Source organism: Phalacrocorax carbo, chromosome 9, assembly GCF_963921805.1.
Source record: "Phalacrocorax carbo chromosome 9, bPhaCar2.1, whole genome shotgun sequence".
Taxonomy (NCBI): domain Eukaryota; kingdom Metazoa; phylum Chordata; class Aves; order Suliformes; family Phalacrocoracidae; genus Phalacrocorax; species Phalacrocorax carbo.
Window position 1 is genome coordinate 11,477,003 of NC_087521.1, and position 21,014 is coordinate 11,498,016.

At 54.1% G+C, this 21,014-nt stretch overlaps 1 protein-coding gene and 2 long non-coding RNA genes across 4 annotated transcripts; 2 read left to right on the forward strand and 1 right to left on the reverse strand.

Moving 5' to 3' along the window:
- Positions 1-2,135: 2,135 nt before the first annotated feature.
- On the forward strand, positions 2,136-7,149 carry LOC135314933 (uncharacterized). Its single transcript, XR_010374354.1, has 3 exons — positions 2,136-2,308; positions 2,531-2,722; positions 4,643-7,149. It is a non-coding gene; the product is annotated as an uncharacterized LOC135314933 (long non-coding RNA).
- Positions 7,150-10,520: 3,371 nt separating this feature from the next.
- LOC135315002 (uncharacterized) lies at positions 10,521-14,174 on the forward strand. The gene is made up of 2 exons (XR_010374418.1): positions 10,521-11,075; positions 12,873-14,174. It is a non-coding gene; the product is annotated as an uncharacterized LOC135315002 (long non-coding RNA).
- Positions 14,175-15,491: 1,317 nt separating this feature from the next.
- Positions 15,492-20,864, reverse strand: FOXA1 (forkhead box A1). Of its 2 annotated transcripts, none has more exons than XM_064460332.1 (2): positions 20,375-20,864; positions 15,492-17,973 (listed from the first exon to the last, which is right to left on the reverse strand). In XM_064460332.1, the coding sequence occupies exons 1-2, from the start codon at positions 20,444-20,446 to the stop codon at positions 16,711-16,713; spliced, it is 1,335 nt and encodes a 444-aa protein (XP_064316402.1). In that variant the 5' UTR covers positions 20,447-20,864; the 3' UTR covers positions 15,492-16,710. The 2 variants fall into 2 exon arrangements, with proteins under 2 accessions (XP_064316402.1, XP_064316403.1); XM_064460333.1 differs by lacking the exon at positions 20,375-20,864 and adding an exon at positions 19,046-19,180.
- Positions 20,865-21,014: the final 150 nt, after the last annotated feature.

The following is a 21,014-nucleotide window of genomic DNA, read 5'->3' on the forward strand; positions in this document are numbered from 1 at the left end:
CAGACACTTCACAAAAGCTGTGAGGTTGTTCCCCAGATTCACTCGCGTTTTGCCCTACCTGACAGCAGTGTCTGCCCCTCACAGCTAGAGGGGCACCCAGCTGGTAACTTAGCTTTCAGATCCATCAGCAATGGCTGTGTTCAATCATCAGCTATGGCACTGATGGACCCTAAATTACTACTCTTTGATCAAGCAATGCTGTCAGAGCTGTGTGCTCTGCAGCACATGAAAGAAATGTTATTTTGGTGGAGTGGTGTGGAGTGGCAGTAGTTTTTGACCAAAGTATTCCTAGGAATGTTAACACTTAGGTTGAAATAGACCTAGCACAGCTACCTTGGACTGTAAAGCCATGTAAGATGCATGAAGAAATCACTTCCTGAGTCCATGCTGCAGCCTTCTTAGAAGAGCTACTGAGAACACTCATTCTACTGATGAGGCAAAATATTTTGTTTTGATGGGGAAAAAGAGACAGAGCTCAGAAAAGATAGGCTGGTTCTTGTGTTTCTGTAGTATGTACTGTGTATGTGGCAAATAAGTCTTATTACTGAGGGGAGAAATGGTAGTTTGTGTTGCCATATAACATATTTCAATGTCTCATATTTCTTAAAAGACAACAGCAGTCACAGGGATGACAAATGGCCCTGGGCACGGCAGAGCTGGCTGCACCCCTCAAGTTAGAGAGCAGTGGGTGGGTGGAGGTCCTGTGGACTCCTTTGAAAGCCAAAAACTCCCCTGTAGCAAACTCGTACTATCTCATGGGATCAAGACCACAGATTTCTCCTTTGATTTTCAAGAGCTCTTGTCATACCAAAGAAAAGTCAGCAATAAATGTGTGCCACCTTTGCCCCTGCACTTTGGGGAGCTCTTATCACAGGAGAGACCACGTTTCTCCTTTCAGATCTTGGAAGGACACAGAATCTGTTGCACTTTCTTACCGTGCCCTGGAACACTGGCTGTAAAGCAGCAAACTAGTGATGGACGGGTTGCAAAACAAATTCTAAGAAGTTTGCTTTGTGAAGAAGCTGATCCAACTTTTTTTTTCTTTTTTTTTCCTTTGGTTTTTTTTCCCCAGCAAAAGCAGGTCTCAGAGTAGCTAGCTGGAAGCCTTTTTGCCTTTTTCAGATACAGCGTGTAATTTTGTAGATTTAATAGCAAAATTTATATTCTATTTCCTTCTGTTTTATACTTACATAGATGAGATTTTAATTTACTTTTTTTTCCAAGGGTAAAGGTATGGATTTCCAAGCCATTAAAGTAAGAACTGTGCCTTTTTAGTAAAAATTACTTGAATTCTATGTATTATTTTCATAAAACCATCTTCCACACCTGTATATCAGCATTTTTTCCTGTATAGATTCTGTGGCTTCTATGCAGCCTTGCTTTTGCTGTAGCCATTTCTTGACAGCAGGATCAATCCTGCTCCTGCCAGGTGCTGAAACTGCTGAACTTGCTTTGGCTGAATAAAAGCTGTGGGTGCGACACCAGCAGCTCTTAGCTCCCCTCTGTGGAATGTTACATTTGTATTAACATGTATCTTTCTTTGTGATTTTTTTTTTAAACTGAAAATGATGCCCTTTAAAATCTCTTCCTGGAGAGAGAGGGAGAGAGGTTGAGAGAGAAAAAAAATACACTCCCCTTGGAATTTAACCTTAATTTGAACCAAGATCAGTGAAAGAAAAGCACTTTCGTGCATTGTTCACCAGCTCCACCCAGCCAGCCCCTTATCTAACCTGAGTCTCTATTGCCTATAGCTTTGTAACTTTTGCAGTAGCGCACTCCACATGCTCTTACATGCTTCAAAACCAACCTGGAGACACTGTGACATTATAATACCAAGAACCACCTAATGATCCTATCTTGCAAGTCCTTAGATTGCACAGTGCGGCAGCAGGGACTGTCCTTCCACAGGTTTACCGAGGGCCTGGTGCATGGTGTAAACAAACAGTTGTTTGAAACAGTTATTCCTGACCACTGGCAAATGTGGCAGCAGCTTCTGAAACCCCGGAGTCAGCCTCTCCCTACGCCGCAAAACAGGAGGTATTTAAACATTAGTAACTCTTCATTTTAACCCGATTCCTTGGGTTTCTTTTGCCTTTGGAAGGAAGCAGCCAGCCCTTGATTTGCATGACGTCAGCTCAGGGTCAAAATTCAACCTTAAACACACACATAAAAAAGCAAGCTTCCTTGTTTGCTGTTCAGAGGCGGACTTCCACTGTATGTCTCCTATCGTCTGCCTGAGGGGGGAACAGCCAGTAGATTGCTTTCCTACTACTTTTCACTTCCTAGGAAAGGCAGACAGCTGCTCCAGGTGTGGTCCACCTTCATGCTGCCCCTTATCCCCTATCAACCACCTGCTCCCTGAAGTCACCTCCCTTTCCCAGCATCCCTCATTTTCTCCTGACTTGTGACCACTTGGTCCACCTTCCCTCGCTTACTGTCTGCTTTATATCCCCTCCTTCCACATCCTCAATCTTTCCTCCAATCTCTCATTGCTCATTATTCCCATCCCTGCTTCTTTCATGTTCTGCAGTCGCAGGCTGCCTCCCTGGTTCTCCAGCGACGTGCGTGAGCCTGGCTTCCCCAGGCCCATGGCCCTTTTTGCCAAGTGCTTTCCCCTGGAAGGCAGATGTGGCAGACAGCTGGCAGAGGGCAACGGGTGGTGCCACCCTGAGAGCAAAAAAAGGTGTCCATCATCTGGGGAGCAAACTTCTTAAAACTGAAGGTAGGAATCAGGCATTCACAGCTGCTCAAAATAAACACCAAATATAGTGCAGCTCAGAAGGAAAGAGAGGACACTATTAAATGCACCGGTGGCTTGCCATGTATCCTCCCCTTTTTTAACAACCGCCGGCTGCTTTTCTTTTCAAGAGGCGTTTTGCGAAATGCCGTTTGTTTCTGTTCTAGATAGCCTAGTAATAAAACCCTTCAAGGAAATACTGCATATAGCATTGTTCTTATACTCCTCGAGTGTTTGAAGGACCCCTTGGAACGAGCGTGCACCAGGAGACAGGAGGGAGGAAGCAGGAAAAATCGAAATAAGAAATATCAAGGAGACACAGTCAAGCATGAATCATTTTGGTCTTTCAGTTGAACCCGAAGCAAGATCAGATTTCACATCCACCCTCGAGGAGGACGGTATTTTCACACACACTGCAAACCCATTGGCATGGAGGTGCCTTGATTTCATGGTTATGACAGGGGCTATTGGCATATATTTAAGCCCAACTTAGATGAGGGGGTTTGGAGGTTTGGGGAGGGGGTGGGGTGTCCTTTTTTTTTTTTTTTTTAGGAAAACCGCTAATCAGAAGAACAGTTACTCCTGCTAAAAAAATAAATAAATAACCTGACAGGCAGATAGGCAGTTTTTGGTCTGTACCCACCCGCCGGGGAGCTGCAGCCCAGGCGCCTCAGCCGCAGCTGGAAGCGCAGGTGACCCCAGGGAAGGGAGAAGGCGGCTGCAGGCGCGGGTCTCTGCGCCCCGGAGCCGCCGCCGCCGGGTGCCTCTGCCCCAGCTCGCTCCGGGGCTCGGCCGGCCGCAGGAGAAGGAGGAGGCGGAGGAGGAGGAGGAGGAGGAAATCGCCCGGTCGCTGCCCGCCCCGCGGGGGCTGCCCGGCCGCCCGCCCGCTGCCGGCAGCTGTGGGCTGGGGCGGGCTCAGCACCCGGCTCCGGCGGGGCGGGGGGCACCAAGACCTCGCCCTAAGGAGCTGGGGGGGGGGGGTAGGATTTCAACACAGTCACAGGCTAAGTGTGGCAGATCCTTCGCTCGCCCCCCGGTGCTTTGGCCCCCCGGCTCCCCCCGCCCCGGGACCGGTAATCCCGCTGCCGTCGGTGGCAGCCCACACACCCGGGACTGGTGTGTGCCTGCGGGACGGGGAGGGGAGGGGAGGGGAGGGGGCGGGCGAGGGAAATCCCCGCGCGTTGCCGAGGGCGTGGGCGGCCCTTCGGGCCCCCGCCCGGCGCTCCCCAGCGCGGCAGTGACCGCCCGGCGCGCCGGGGCCGGCGGCAAGGCCGAGGGCAGCCGGCCGGGAGCGCCGCCGCCCCCCGAAAGGAGGCGAAGCCCCGCGAACCGCTCTGGAACCGGCGAGACGAGGAGGGCGCCGGGCCAACCAGCCTGCTACCCGCGGGAACTGCAAACGCCGCTCGGCGCCCCGAGCTTTAATTCCTCCTGTGGTCGTTTTGAGACGCCCCTGTGTTTAGTAAGCCGAGCAGTAACTTTGTAATTAAACCAGTGTTGCTTGGAGAAATCTCTCTGTCTTTTATTTCTTTTTTTCGCACGTAGATCTTTAATTTTGTAAGTACCCTGCTCCGCTCATACTGGCGCAGGGGTGTTGCATGTGCCAAACCGCAAAGCCTGTACAGCACAGGTCCTTGCAGATGAGGAGAGCTCCAGCCTTGTGCCTTCGGTAAATCAAAGAGCTCTGTGTCTTCGTGTGTCTCTATATTGACTATTTTCATATGGGTTTAGCTGTGGTTTGCAGCTCAATATTGAAAGGCGTTATTGATACTTCCAGGGGAAAAATGAGAAAAGGGGTTGGGTCTCTGGGTTTTGTTTTGGTTTTTTTTTTTTCCTTTTCTTTCAGTATAATGAGAGCCGACGTTTTCTTTGTGGTTTTCCCTCTTTTTTTTTTTTTTCCTTACTAAGGTTACTGGCATGGGAACAGGACTGTTTTACTTCATGACCTCATCGACACGTGCTGTGTATTTCCTGCAGTCCAGAAGATCTGACTGTTAAGAAGTATTCGATCCAAAATATATTGATTGATTGTTTGTTCTTAGATTGCCCTGTCGCAAGCAATCCACCTGGTTAAGTACAGTGACCTTCCTTCTTCTGAAATTACAAATTTGACAAGGAACAACTCCTTTCCAAGAATGTCTTTTCTGATCAGTATATACTGTAGCTTTTATTATATTCCAGGGTTTCTAAAATGGAGATAATATATACAATGGGAACACACTTATGCCGTAGAAACCATATTAATACCTGTTAAAGTCTTGCGTGGTACCAGAATCTTAAAGGTATTGGCAAACCTGTCAGTACAGTAGACCGAAATATCCTGGTTTCTCAGATGAACATGTTTGTTCAGAACTACTGTGCAAAGAACCCCTGTTATCAGTTATATATATAAAAAAAATACTGTACCCTTCCTTTATTTTTAGTGGAAGAAACATATTTTCATAGCAACAAGATGAGTCTGGAAACACACACGTTTTTTTCCAAGATTTAAAAATCCAAACTGCTGATAAAAAATATTGAGTGACTCTTGCAGTTCCATCCCGCGAAGTGCTGTGCATCTCTTAAAGGCACTTAGAATTGCTGTTATTTAATTAGGTCTTATTTACTTACTACATTCCAGTAATCCATGGATTGTAACATGCCCTGTAGCAGAGTGAAACAACGGTCCACGTTTTAAAGAGCTGACAACCAAAGGTTGGAAATACCTCCGAAGGCCCCCTGCTTCTGCCACTAAGGTATTTCCAGCCTTCACTGGGCTTGAGCAGGGCAAAGGCCCACGCAGTTGTCTCCCGGTGGGCCTGCATTAAGCAGCTGAGCTCTCAGTGCAGCTCCCCCCTTGGGGCGCTTTAAGTCCAGTAGTGTGTGCTTGTATGTGAGACTGGTCCCAGTGAGGAAAAAACTCATCAGTAGGTCGCTCTCTCTCAGATTCCTAGAAGCAGCAGAAGGAAACCCACCAGCTGATGATCTACACTGCTGATAATGGAAGAGTAGAAACTATCTGCAGCCCAGAGTCCTCCCAGCATCCTGGGATCCTTTGGCTTTCTTAAACACCTCTTTCCCTTGCTTAATGGTGTTAGGAGTGTGACCTCAGGTGGCTTTATTCTTAAAGTAAGAGTTGATAAAAGACAGTGTCGAGGGAAGAGGAAGCATTTGGAGATTGCTTTCATTCAGCAGGGCATTGCTGTGTATCTCTTGGCTGTGTCTCCTGTCTATCTTGGTTCTCAAGTGGGTTTGACCTAGTGGCTTGCATGCAAAGGTTTTTACTGCATCAGCTTGTAGGTCCCTCATTTGTATTTATTTAACTTTTGAGGAGATCATGGTCTGAGCCAGCCATTCCCACCTTCACTGTTTTCAAAGGGCACTAGTATCCAAGAAAGTAGAAAGGAAAAGCAGGGTGGGTTGGGGGTGAAGGAAGCTGGCTTAAGCTGCCCACGGCTCCCCCCACAGCCCTCCCCACCAAAGGTGGCAGTGGGAGCCCATGGGACCCCCCACCCCAAAACCCCCAGCTTAGGGCCTCCCGTCACAAAGGCTGGTTTTGGGACAGGCTGAAGGTCAGAGCTCGGGATCCATTTGATGCTGGGTTTGTTTCCAAAGCTGAAAATGTTCCAAGTGCCTTCGCCCACTACATGTGCACAGGTTGTCCCCTCCACTGAAGCACCCACAGAAACTCAGAAACAAGGCGTGTGTCCCCTGGCCGCCTGCCGCCCACGGAGGTGAGGGGCGAGGGTCAGGCCACCGTGGTGCTCTGCCGGTGCCCCGCCACTGGAAGGGAAAGAGGTGTTTGGTCCTAAAACTGGTTGGGTTTTACAATTTCTACCTGAATTTGGGATATCTTGGTTACTGCGGGGAAAAAAAATTAAACAGATATCAGCCCAAATGAAAGCGAATCTTTTAAATCCAATTGCCTTTGTACTGGTTTCACTGGAAAACCGGAATGCTAAACATAAAATCCACAGAGCTGCCTTCGACCTCTGCCTGTTAAATCACGATACTTTAAAAAAAAAAAATAAATCTGGAATTCTGTTTAGTTTGGCGAATCTCTTCTGTTTATGTTTATTTTTACTTAGCACTGCATATCATTACATGCAACTTTTGGCCCTGGTAGGGATGAAGGGCGGGAAACCCTGGACAGATTTAAACCAGAAAGAAATGCAGGCTAACTAATGTCTGACTGGTCCAGTGAGCTGGAGATGTTGCCGTGTCCTGCTTTTACCAGAGAGAAATCTGGCGTGAAAGCAGGATCTTTGTTGCCTAGGAATTAAGTTGTTGCCGCTGCTTATTCCTTACCTGAACTGCTAATCCTCTGTTTGTGCTATGGCACAAAACAAATTATTTCTCGTAGACCAGAGGGCTCCCTTGTAACAATTAAAGTCTATTGTGTATAAGTATAAATGGCACATTGATCGTTAAGGTAAGCTGACTTGTAAAAAGTAAGTCTTGGACATGAAGTATGTGGTCATTTAATGTATACTTTGGAGAAGTCATTATGCACGGGGAGGTAAACTACAAACGGTAAAATGCGTAGTTAGCCAGTTAACATGTATGGTTGGTCTAAACAGACCTCAGCAGAAACAGCATGGGGTTTGCTCCTACTTCTGCAGAAGACAGGAGTGTTTTGCTACTGCTTTCCCTGGGGACAACCACCTATTCTGGTTTTTTTTTTTTAAATTTCTGAAACAAATAAGCAGTCCCTCTCCCCTCACATAAAAATAAACCCCTAAGGCACTTTACAAAGTGGGAAATATCCTGAAATCCTTGAACCTCGGACTCTGCTGAGGTCAGTGTAATCTCGGTCCACACTCATTAAGAAAGGAAAAAAGAAAAAACCTACCCCCTGCCCAGGGAGTGTTTAAAAGGAGGAGTGTGGATCCACAGAAACCAGTCCTGCCAAGGTCAGCTTTGTCTTGTGAGAGGAAAGGCGACAGGGTCAGCATTATTGCACACGAGGAAGCCCCCACGGGGGCTGGAAGAGGTCGTCTTTCTCCCCTCCTGTCCCTCTTTGTGCCCCTTGCTGGGGCAAACCTCCCACCGAAGGCGATGGGCTTTCCTGTTCCCAGAGAGAATTCCTCAGCTGGCCTATTTAGGGTTCCCGGCTCCCAATTTAGGGTGAGGTGGGAGGACTCCTGCTCCCCGGAGCGCAGTGTGACTCTTGGGGGGGCAGGGTGTCCCCTTTCCCTGCCCCACCCCACCCCCCACCCCCGGAGCAGCCAGGAGGTCCCTGCGTGACCGACACGAAGGGCATTGCCTTGGAAAAAAAGAGTTCTGCGGACACCACTTGCAAGGTGTGGCAACCCCCGGGGTGCGAGGCCGGGGCTCGGCGTCCCCCCGGCGCTCCGGGGGAGCATTCCCGACGGCCCCTCGAGCCCTCCCGCGCCGGGGTACGCGCCGACGGGGCCCCTGCAGTGGGCGCCGGGAAGCGGGGAAACACGAGTGGGCCGTGCGGGGGGCTGATGCGCGTGTGCCGGCGCGCAGAGGCACGTCAGACGCGGAGGTCCGCATCTCCAGCCCATCTCGCCGCCGCACCTTGAGCCTGCGGACACGCGTGTAACACGCACCCCCACAGGGCCCCGTGACCGCCCGTCGCACGTGCAAAGCCTTTAACCGCTCATCGCCGTATTTTGCTTGGCTTTGAAAATTAGCCTGTTTGGATAACACCCGATAGAAAACATTTGCGCTGGAAGCCAAACAGGCAAATATTTTAATCTCTCGTATTAACACAGCGGTTTTCCAATCGGTTGATTTTTGTGCTCGATTATTTATTTATTTATGCGTGTGTTACTCATTCATTCGCTCCGTCCGTTCATTCATTCATTCGCTCCGTCATTCATTCATTCATTCCTCCATCTCTTGCCCTCCACCGACGAGACCGAACCCGCGGTAACCCGGGCTGTGCCTGCTGCCGCGGGTAACCCTCGGTGGGGGCTGTTTGCACGCCGGTTGTCCTAGACGGTGTCGGGGGCTGATGGTGCTGAGACACCCCACCCCGAGCCCTGCTAGGACAGGCTTCTGGGTGTCCCTGCGGTCCCTGGAGGTGGCGGGGACTCGCACGCACGCACACACACACGCACACACTGTTTGCCTGCTCGGCTGCTCCGTGCTTGCGGGGTTCCCCATCCCTGCTCGGTCTCCGCGAAGTCAGCGTGAGCCGGCGGGGGCCGCGGGCGCTGCGGCTGCGCCCGGCAGGAGCCGGCGTCCCCAGGCGGGGAGGTATCCCCCGCCCGCAGCCCGGCTGACACGGGGACGGGCGCGGGGGGCGCCGGGGCAGGTAGCGGGGCGGCGGGGCCCGCCGGCCCCGGGGCGGCCCGGGGAGGAAGATGTCAGGAGCCTCCAGCCCAGCCGGTGCCGACTCGGCCGGCGGAGGGGGGACTGCGCAGTCGGACCACCAACGCGCCTTGAGCCCTACAATGCGCCACTTAATACACTTCTGTAATTTAAACTTCTGGGGACCCCCTCCTTCCAAGCCGATTTTCGATATAGGTGTTTTCTCATTCCCCACCCCCTTTTCCTTTGAAATGCCCCCACCCCCCTCACCCTCCCGCTCCCTTTCTTCTGAGCCCCGCTCTCTAATTCTAGATGAGTATTACTTTGCTCTTTTCGTTGGCCAAGCACAATTGTGTTATTGGAGATAATGAATTCAATCCCCATCAAAGAGCATTAGGAGCGCCTTGGCCCTGTAGTGCCTTTTTTCAAACCGGGAATGAAAGGCAGAGAGAAAATTCTCTGGGTAGCCTCCGCGATGGCAGCTTTTGAAGTGAAGGGAGGCGGGCATTGTTGTTCACATTTTTGTCCATACGGCTGAAGAAAGACCGGCGGCTTTTGATGAGAAGATGAGAACCGCCTCGTAAGTTGAGCAACAAGTTAGATGGCGAAGTCTTACCGCTGCCTACTGCCTGTGGATAACATATGTCCCGCATTAATAGGGGCTCAAGGGAACAATTGCTCGGGGGGGTGGGTGGAGGAGAGCTCTGCTCCGCACCGGCCGGCGGCTCTTTTTTCCCCCGTCCCCTGGACACCGACGCCCCGATGGGGGTGTTTTTAAGGGAGACCCGGCGAGATGCTCCGTGGCTCTCGAGCTGCTCGGGTATCCTCGGGGCCAAGCGGGGAGGAGGAGGCGTGCACCGGCCCCGAGCACCGGGAGGGGAACAGGGGGACCCCGGTGAGCGGGTGGGGACGTGCCGGGTCCCCTCCCCTCACCGTTTCTGATAGTTCTGCCAGGACTGCTGGAGACCGGGGCGCGATGTTAGGTCTGCTGCCATATATTTGGAGGAGAGGGCATTCCCCCCTATTGGAGTGTTCCACCGAACGTGGGGTCGGGGTTGGTTTTGTTGCCTCTTTTTTTCTTTTTCTTTTTTTTTTTTTTCCACTTTCCATTTCATATAACGTAATGACAAATCTGAGGTTTGTAAAGCACTTCCTTAGATAAAGCAACCAGGCAAGGAAAAAGAGAAGGAAAACCTCTGTTGGTCACATCAGATAACCTTAGAACTAGAAAACTTGTTGCATACATTTGAATAAGTTCAGACATGCTCTTATTCCAATCTCTTGCCCCGCAGTTCAAAGATTCCCCGCCCCCGGGGCTTTATTATGCTAAAGAGGTCATTACTGAGAGTCACTATGGAGAGATCCCGGGTTGCAGAATGAGGCCCACATCCTAGTTACCAACATGTTTACATTTTTCCGCCGGTCATAACCGGTGGAAATGTGTGTTAGCAACCCGCCGGGCAGGCTCGGAGGAGAGAAGGAATAAAGGGCAAAATACATTTCAGCTACTGCGCAGTACATTGCAAATGTAGACGATTCATTAGGGAGCACTTAGAGGTATCGGGCACAAAGGCGGTGTTTGCCTTAGAAATGGTTGCTGCGAGGGGGCCGGGTCCCGCTCCCGGGGCCGGCGGCTCTGCGCCTCGGTGCCCGGGCTGGCCAGGAGCGAGGTGAGAGCCCGCTGCGGGCCCCGGGCCCGGGAGCGCCTCTGCACCCCCCCGGGCCGCGAGCGTGGCGTGGGGTGGAATCACGCGGGTCCCGCTCTCAGCACCGAAGGGGGTGCCAGCCCCGAGGGGCACACGGCACCTCCGTCTGACTGCTCACGGACGGCCGCGGTGCCCCGTCCGCGAAGGGGATGCCCCCGCCCCAGCTGATGGGGCTGGTTTTTTCCCCCGGACGACGGCGGACGCGGCACCCTTTCGCTGCCAAGAGGTGCGTGAACGGGCCCGACTTCGGAAGCAGAAATGCGGTCACCCGAAACATGTCCACCCGGGGACCCCGCCCCTCGGCTGCTCCCTCCGGGGACCCAGTGAAGGCGAAGGACGGGGGGTCGCAAACCCAAAGCTGGGCTGGACCACAGGTGGGCAACGCCGCCCGCTGGGGAAGGCTCGGGCCACCGGGGCCCGGCAGGAGACCGGGGCGGGCGGGGAGGGCACCCGAGCCCGGCACCCCGCACCCCGCGCCCGCCGGGGCCCGCTCCCGAGCTTTCCCTGCCGCGGGGGGACCCCCGAGGCGCGCCCAGGGCAGCGGGGACACGGCAATGCTCGGGTTCAGCGCGTGTTCCGCCTGCTGGCTGGAATAATAATAATAATGATAATAATAACAATAATAATAATTCCCATTCTGCCGGTAGCTCCCCCTTGGAATAAGGAGCAGGTGTATGAACATTTCATTTAATGGGAAAAATTAGATTACCAACACTAAACCATTAGTAGCAAAATAAAGGCGAACTTCCCCTAAAATAACCCGCCCGGGCAAAACCCATTGGAGCAACGCTGCCGCAGCAGAGGCGCCATTCCGCGAAACGATCGTCTCAATGAATTCAACTAAATGCAGGAGTTTTGGGGCGGGGGGATCAGAGGAGACTGCAATTTTTTTCCCCTCGTAGAGACAAATGGATTCTGCCATGAGGCTACACATGTTTTAAATCCTAATGACTGGAGACAAAGGTGAGCGCTGGCAGTTTGATCTGTCCAAAGTTCAAAGATCTGAAATCTCAATGAGTTTCTGTTTGAGGTGAAGAGGAGAAACACAAACAGCATGGCACGGTTTGGGCCAGAAAGCTGCACGGTTTGGGAGTGAAATGCGAGGTTATTTACACTAATCTATCCTTAACTGCTACTTTGTCACAATGGGCAGAATAATTAGTAGAAAATAACCAAGGAGAACAAAGGCAGGTTTTCTTCTTATCGCCTCCCGTTTTCCACTCCTCTCTCCCCTCAATTATTTTCTCCCGCTGAAAAAGACCTTTCGACACTGTAAATCGCAGAAAATATACAATCCCTTTTTTTTTTTTTAGTTAGTACTCTGCCTTTGCTAGTAGCTGAGAAGCCTGGGCTTGCATTAGGAGGAAAAAAAATGACCCGTTTTGCAGCACCGCCCTTGACATTTAAATAATCGATCTAATTGCATTTTTATTTTAGCTATTAACCATTCTCCGACATTTCCTAACACAATATTGCAGCGTGGGAGTTTTGCGGGGACTTACGTGTACATTCTATACCCAGGTCACTCTCTGTCACCAATACTGTGGTGTGATTTTTGCCTGGTCATTGTGTGTTGTGTATATTTCCACTTGCCTCCCCTGGAAACAAATACCTATTAATTATATCTATGTTAATATATACAACAGCTGCATCTATATGCTGCAGGGAAAACTTTCTATCCCACGTTTATATGAGGATAATTTTCTTCTTCACGAATTAAGAATCTCACGGAAATGCACAGGAAAAGTATACATGCATTGAGTCTCTGGTTTTAAATTTTTTTTTCAAAGCGATTAATCACATATACTCAGGCATATATGCCTAGATCCCGTTTTATCAGAACAGAAAAGAAATAATACAAGGTGAATTGTTATCGCAATCAAGCGTTTTATCTACAACATCGCTGTAAAATTAAAACCGAGTCGATTGCTCTTTCAAAGGCTAGTTGGCGTTACAGCAAGGGAATTCATTTATTTCGGGTTTATGTTGACGGACCAGTAACCATTTAATTATTCAATACCTACTCAACAGTTCAAAACAATTTTCCAAGCTATGCCAACGGCTGAAGTGTTCTCTCGCTCCATTCTTTTACCATTTACTTATATCTTACTGACACGACTATGTTTCAGAGGGAAAAACTGACCGGGAAATATTTTTTTCTCATCTTTCAGTCCCGAACATTTCAACAAAGGTACACCCTCCGATTGTTTGCCGATGCAGATGCCAGCCTTCTCCACTCGCACTCAGAAAACTGCCCGGGAGATATTCGTGGGTTTATTTCTGCCCCCTGATTTGGGTGGCTGAAGTTGTTTTTATTCCGTCGACTCTTCCCTTTCTGCGGAGGGCAGTGCCGGTCGCAGGTGCTCCGAGGCGGCGCCGCGGCCCGGGGCCCCATCCTGCCCCCCTGGCCGGGGAACGCCGGACCGCTCGGCGGAGGAGGGCCCCGCTGTGCCGCCCCTCGCCCCCGGGGCTGCCCCTGCCCAGCCCCGCCGGGTCGCGGCCGGCCCCGCCGCGCCGCCTCGACGACCCCTGCCCCGCCGGCGCGCCCTGCAAACGCGCCCGGCGCCCCCCCCCCGCCCCGGGCCGGGGCCTCCTCACCGCCCAAACTCCGCGTAAATCTTTACAGAGCTCCCCCACCGCCCCGAATTACTCCCCGCTTGTTTTTAATGACGTTAAATGAGCCGTTTTCGCTCCCTCGCACGTGGCCCGTCGGAGGTAATTGCCGTGCAGGGAAAGGCGAAGTTCCCCTATAAATTGCGGCGAGGGCCGGAGCCCGCAGCCCGGCGGGCCTCCGCTGTGCCGGTGTCCCGGGCGCGGGGCTGAGACACCACCTCCGACACTGGCAGAAGCCCCGCGGCCGCCAGCTCCTTCCCTCCCCGCACAGAGCGAGCGTCCGGCTGGAAGGAGGTGCCCGTAAGCTCCCCTCTGCACATCGCGGGGCGGGGGGAGGCACCCCCTTCCCACGGAGCCCGCTTTTAGTTTATTTTTGCACCGTGTCTGGGGGCTTCTTGAGCACAGGATTAAAGCAGCAGCAGGGCAGTTAGGAGGGAGACAGAAACCAGGGGACTGTTCTACCCTCTCTTGACTTCCAAGTCTTAAAGTGATCACAGAAAGCTGCGCTTTCTGCGCCGGGGACCCGCGTTTTTAACGTGAGCCGCATCCCTGTCATGCCCGTGGACCATTGCCCGCCGCGGCCCCCATTTGCCTACGAGAAGAGAGGGAAGGAACATAATCGCGAGGGCGAGTGGCGAAGGGGCACACGCTGCATCCGTGACAGGCTCCGCCGCTTATCTGTAAGAGGTTTGGAGCCGCGTCGGTCCGCTTAAACCCTTTTATTACCCACGCCCCGAATATTTCCATTACACACGGTCTGTGCTCCTCAGCTGATACGCGAAACCTGCTGCCTTATCGCTGTCGGTCGATTGATATTTTTCTGTGTACAAGCCCAAGGCATTAAATCAATGTCTCCACTCCGCAGTGGCATATTCTCTGTAGACTAGTCTGTGGGAGACAAGTGAAGTCCTGCCGAAATCGGGCTTCATCCCGCCTCGCTTCGCACGAAGCTCCTTTTGGCAGAAGAAGCGGGACGCTAAGCACGATCCCCCTGCCCGGGCTTGGTGCCGAGCAACCCCGAGCCGCGGGGGATCGGCTGGCGCTCGCCAGCTCAGGAAACACGGGGGGCGAAGGGGCCGCACGGCCGGGCCGTGGGGTGCCCGGCCAAAGCCGGCGCCCCGGGCGCAAAGCCCCGCTCCCTCCCGCTGCCGGACCCGCAGGCTGCAGCCCTGGCGGGACCCCCGGCAGCTCCCCGCCCGCCCGAGCGCTGCCTCTCGCCGGTCCGGCCGCACCTGCGGAGCCCACGGCACAGGCGCTCTCCGGGATTTTATTTTTTTTTTAACTCCCGTTTTTCGCCGGGCAGTAGTGCTGGAGGAATTTGGTGAGATCTCTGGGACGCTGGCTCGGCTTTTCTTTTCTAAATTGGCCCTTAAATTTAGTTTGTCGCCGCCGTCCCTAACCCGTCAGGGGGCAATTATGTGATAATTACGAGAATTACACAGTTCTTTTATCTGGCGGCCGTGCAGGAAGGGGGCTGAGCAGAGGGAAATCTGTTTGCGTTTAAACCCTCCCCTCCCCCCGACGATGCCGCTTGCCGGGGACCAGCGCTCGCCAGCGCGGCGGCTGTTATTGCCGGGGTCGGGCCGAGCCGGGGGCAGTTGGGCCGGGAGCTGGGCCCGGCCATTCCAGCGGCCGGGAGCCGGGCTGGAGCCGCTCCCCGCGGGCCTCGCGCCGTCCGGCGGGGAAACGCCGGGTCTGGTGCCGCCGTCCCGGCCGCAGAGCGCCCAGGAGGTGCAAAGCACCCCCTCGGGTGGCTTTTTCCCTCCCTCTCCCAACACACCCCGGCACGGTGAATTCAAACCCCAAAGCCACGAGCAGGCAGCCCCCCCGCACCCCGCGGCGGGGGGCAAAGCCCCGCAGAGCCCTGCGGCCGCGTCCCCTCCCGGCCCTCCGCGCACGTCTGGCCGTACGGATCGCTCCTCTCCACATCCACGCTTTAGCCCCGCGGTTGTGATCCTGGCACATGGCTCCATCCGCCGTAACCCGCCCCACGAACGTTGAAAGAAAATAGCAGAAGTCTTTCATTGTTATCATTTGATTTATTTAAGGTCCTTAACTGCAAATGATCAAAAACATACTTCACGCATTAAATTCTCAGTTATCGTTTTAAATCAAAATATTTTTTCAATTACAATCACATTTATAAAATTAACAAAATTTCTTAAATTCACCTGTAATTCTTTTTTTTTACTGTCATTTAAAGCAATTTTCAGCTGTAAAGAAAGAAAAAAATATAAACCATGCAATAAATTAAGAACATTGAGACAGCGAACAGGAATAATAATAAAACCCGTCTGGCTATGCTAACACCGTGTAAAACTGTGGAAAGTGCATTAACACTGGATGAAACAAGATAACGATGGCGATAATTAAACGGCCACAAAAAAAAAAAAAAAAACCAAACCAAAAAACCAAACCAAAACCTGTATGTGGAATTTATTAAACAAGTTGGAAAAGAGGAGAGAGACAGAGCTCTCCTCTTTTCCTTGCGTCGGTGTAATAGTCAACGCTTCCTGGGGGAAGGGGAAAAATAACCTTGTTATAGATACACAGTTCTAGCTGGCACACAATGAAGACACTTAAATTAAATAAGCATGTCATCCACATGTTGATGAGAGTTCCTGGTGAACGAGAATCTTCAGTAACAGATGGGGAGGAAAAAAAAAATCCAACTGGCTGTGACCTCTTTATATTACATCCCAAGACAGGTAACACTTGGAAAAAAAAAAAAAACAAACAAGGGTCGCATCCTGCACTCCAAAGCTCCAGTTGGTCCCCTCGGGAGTGCAGGATCCGGCCCGCAGCATCTGGGTGTATGCGGGTTGTACTAGCCGAAGGTTTATTTTGCAAGTATCAAAAGGATGATCCGAGTAAGTAAATAGTCCTCTTGTTGCTTAGAGATTCTCTTAGTGTTTTGCTACTTCACAGCAGTATTGTCCTTCAAAGCCTTTTTAATTAAAAAAAGCCTTAAATGTCTACTCGCTTCTTCATCTCCGTATTGTTAAAGTATTGCCACATACCTGTAAACTTACATGAGATTATAGAGCACAGAAGGGGGGAAGATGAGGGGGCGGAAAGCACAAACAAGTCGTTTACAAGCTCAACAATTTTTTCTTCTCTTTAGTAACACCCTGCAAAGGCTAGGGGGGATCTCCGCGGGGCGGGGGGTATGTACAAGCGGGACGCGGCCGGCTTTGCAGGACGTCGTGGTGGATCATAACAACACACAACGCGTAGCGAAACAATTAAAAAGTAACAGTCCTTTGCACGCAGCGTGCGGAAACACCTCGGTTTGTCACAGGGAGAGGGAAAGGGGGGAGAGAAGCCAGGGAAGGGGAGGATTGGGGGGGTGGAGGTGGGAAGAGGGGCTCGCCCCCGGCGGCGTGGGGTGCCGAGCTAGGAGGTGTTTAGTACGGGTCTGGAATACACACCTTGGTAGTAGGAGGGTTCCAGGGCCGAGGGCTCGATGCTGCTCCGGCCCGCCATGGAGGCGCTGCCCAGGGGCAGCCCGCCGGGGATGCTGGCCCCGTAGGAGGAATATTGCAGCGCCTGCTCGTAGGCTTTGAAGTCCAGCTTGTGCTGCTGCTCCGAGGAGGACATGAGGTTGTTGATGGAAAAGGGGTGGTTGAAGGAGTAGTGGGGATCACCCTTGAGGTGGAGCTGGGGTTCGTGGGCTAAGGAGTGAGGGGGGTGCGGGACGGAGGCCAAGGCGGGGACGGAGCTGATGGTGGAGGAGGCAGCCGAGGCCGAGGTCTTTAGCTCTGCGCTCGATCCGCTGTGGTCCATGGATTGGGGGCTGGTGGACGGGTTGGAGCTGGAGAGGGAGGTGGAGGTGTCCAGCTGCGCGGGTTTGCTGTGGCCTCTGTGCAGGGGGGAGTTGGAGCTGGAACTGGAGGCCCCGGCCTGATCTTTCCTGCCCTCCTGAGGGGCTTTGCTGTTCGCTGGCTTCTCGCACTTGAAGCGCTTTTGCCGGCGGAGGTAGCAGCCGTTTTCAAACATGTTGCCGGAGTCGGGGTGCAGGGTCCAGTAGGAGCCCTTGCCGGGCTTGTCGGGGGAGCGGGCCACCTTGACGAAGCAGTCGTTGAAGGAGAGCGAGTGGCGGATGCTGTTCTGCCAGCGCTGCTGGTTCTGCCGGTAGTAGGGGAAAAGGTCCATGATCCACTGGTAGATCTCGCTCAGCGTCAGCATCTTGCTGGGCGCCTGCTGGATGGCCATAGTGATGAGGGAGATGTAGGAGTAGGGCGGCTTGGCATGGGGGTAGCTCCGCTTGAAGGTCTTGGCGTCCCGCGTCCTGCCGAGGTTGGACTGGGTGTAGGCCATGGGGCTCATGCAGGGGTTCATGCCGCCGTAGGGGCTCAGCCCGTTCATGGGGGCCGGCTGGGCAGACATGGCGTTGATGCCGCCGGGGCTGAGCGCCGTGCCCATGGCGGCCACGCCAGCCGGCATGCCGTTCACCGGCCCCGCCGAGCCCGCCGGCATGCCGGCCACGGTGCCGGGGCTCAGCCCGGCCCCCAGCCCCGTGTTGGCGTAGGACATGTTGAAGGAGCTGGAGGTCATGTTGCCGCTCGTCGTCATGGTGTTCATGGTCATGTAGGTGTTCATGGTGTTCATGGTGCCCAGCCCCGAGTTCATGTTGCTCACAGGCACCGAGGAATAGGCCTAGGGCAGCGAGACGGAGAGAGGGGGTTAGGGGGGGAAAGGGGGACGGGCAGGACCCCGGCGGGGCCGGGTCCCCCCGTCTTGCCCGCCCTGCCCAGCCCGCCGTGCGAACGGCCCGCCGCCAGCCGCCTCCCCGACACCCGGGAAAGCGCTTTCCGACAGCCACACGGAAGGGCCGCTGGACCGATGAAAAAGTCTAATTCATATTTATACGTGTTTATAAATAGCCAGGGAGGGGGAGGAGTGCTCGGTCCCGACGCGCTCCCGTTTTACCGGCGAGCCGCGGCGTGCGCCGGGATCCGCGGGGCGCACGGACCGACGGCCTTCCCGAGCAGCTCCGCACCCCCCGGAGCCGGGCAGACCCCGGGAGCGCGTTTTCTCCCGGAGCATTCCCGCGGTTTTGCTGATTTTGTGTCCCGTCTCGCTAGCTAAATACTTAAACTCCTCAGGTTATTGTAATTTACAGGCAGACACTGTCTGCGCCGAGGAGAAATTCAACTGCCTGCACTTTCTTAGAATAATCTTACGCATCTCTCCCACCCTGCGCTGATTTAAATTTCTATTCTTACACAAAATGCGATAATGTCTTGTCGGAAAACAACAACAACAAGAAATCAAGCCCAACAGGTCACGTCCGCGTATTTAATCTGTGGAAAGCTTTCCCCTTGTCTGTATTTTTTAACAAGTCAGTCTTTACATTAAGGTTAAACCCCCCGCCCAAACTTCCCCAAACTACAGCAAGCCTGAACTTTCCCTGCCTGAGTCTTTCTACATTTGCCCGAAGTGCAAAATTTGTAGCACCCTACCACATAACGCAACTTTTAAAAAAGGCAGAACCGGAGAGCCTGAAATCGTGCTTTCCAGTGTGGCATCTGATTTAACAGGAGGGAGAAAGACGTTCCCAGTTTACCTCGAACAAAGGCAATACGGCTAAGAAAGGAGGTTTAGGCGACGGTTAAGTGTACGAAATTCATTACCGTTGACTACAAATTCCACGAGCTTATAAATGCGCTTTTAATTTAGAGGATGACATTAATTATTTGAGATGGTAGAACGCGGATGGGTTTCCCACCTTGCAACCATGCAGCGATTCAAATTAAATAGCAGGGGAGGAGAAAAGATTGAGGCTAAAAAATAGCAAAAGCGAAGGTCGCTTAACTTTATGTTTGTGGATAATGAGTACGGCGACGATAAATGAGTCTGGAAACGGCAGATAATTAGGATGACCCGTATTTGCCCTTAGCCGACTTTCCTCTATTAAATAAGGTGCCAGCAGAGTGACACGTCTCTGCCGGTGCCCGCGTGGCCCCGTGGGCGCTGCGTGCCAGCTCCGGGGTGCCGGGACGAGGCGTGGGGACTGCGGCGCCGTGTGTCCGGGTGTGCTGATGCAATGCCCGGGTGCGCACACCTAGGTGCCTGCCTCGCTACCGCACTTCCTTAAAACGGCTCCTTCCCGGCCGGGAATCCGCGGGGCCGCCGGCGGCGCTGGCTTCTCCCGGGGACCCCCCTGCAGAGCCGCAGCGGCACAGGGCGAACCCCGCGCCCCCGCCGGGCCGAGGCGCGCCGCGGGGAGGGCTCCGAGCGTTTCCGTGGCCCTCTCCTCCTCCGGGGCTGGCGGCGCTGGGGCCGGTTCTCCCCGCCTTGCTTTGCACCGTGTGGTCAAACGAGCGCGGGGGGCGGCGGCGCCTCCCGGGGTGCCGCGGCCGGGCCGGGCCCGGGGCGACGGGTCCGGGCGCGGGCCCCCCTCCCGGGCAGGTTCCCGGGGCCGCGCTCGGCAGCGCCGCCAGCCGGCCCCCGGCCGCAGCGCCCGCCGCAGGCTCCCCGTCTTGCAAAGTACGAACAAACGGCTGTTCCACCCGCCCCCCCCCCCGCCTTTCTTTTCGCCCGGCTTTAACAGGTGAGGCCCCCGGCGGCGGCGAGCGGAGGGGCCGGCGGCCCCGCCGAACAGCCCGCGGAAGGCGCCGCCCCCGCCCCGGGACGCGCCGGCGCCCCTCGCCCCCTGCCACCCGCCGGGAAGGAGCCGGGGGCCGGCGGTGCGGCCAGTCCCCTGCCCCGAGCCAAGAGTTTACGGGGCGCTTTTGTGCGCGCCGCAAGCGGCGGTTACGCCTTGTGGATGAGATCAAGGGCTGTCCCCGGGCTCCGGCCCTCCCGGCGGGCCCGCAGCCGCCCCGGGTCTCCCTCAAGCGCCTCCCGGGGCTCTCGAGAGCCGTGTTTTCCTCGGGGAAGCCCGGCCAGCTTCAGGGCCGGAGGGGGAGGGGGGGCAGGTTTGAGCTGGCAAGGTCTGGAGTGCGAACCGATTCCTACCGATTGCTGCCCCCCTCCAGCCCCCCAGCCCTCCCCCCGGGCCCCCCTCCCCCTCGGAGAGGGGCAGCAGCGGAGCCAGACCCTGGGATTCACTCACCTCCTGAGTGTCGGCGTAGTAGCTGTTCCAGTCGCTGGTTTCATGCCCTTCCATTTTCACAGTCCCTAACATTATGGAGCCAACCTGCCCGGTGTAACCATCCAGCCCTCTTGTAAGCGAGCGACGGGCAGCAGGAAAAGAGCCCGAAAGCCCGACCTAGCAGGAAGCCAGCTCTCAGGAGGGGCGGGGGGTGCTGAATCCTCCTCTATAAGCAGCCAAAAAGGAGGCAGGGAGCGGTGTGGGGCGAGACAGTTGAGAAAGTGAGGAAGTGCCGGCTGGGATGTGAGTGGAGTTGAGCTGATGTGGATCTTACGTCGCAGAAGTACCCACCTCCTCCTCCTCCTCTCCCCATTTGTCCGCCGCACAAAGGCGTTCGCACCTACAAAGCCGGAGATGCACCTGCAAACAAGGCAGTTCCCCTCGCCTGTAACTCCCCCCGGGGCGGCACTTTATTTGCAAAGCGGCGTAATTGGTTTAAGCTTGTGGGGAAAGAAGGAGAGACAGAGGTGGGAGAGGGTAGGAAAGGGGGGAGGTGGGGGAGGTGGGGGAGGAACCCACCCTTTCAGATGGACAGGACAAATGCTAGGAGGGATCGGTGGAAATGAAATGAGGTAGATAAGGGAAGGGCAGCCCCCTCTGT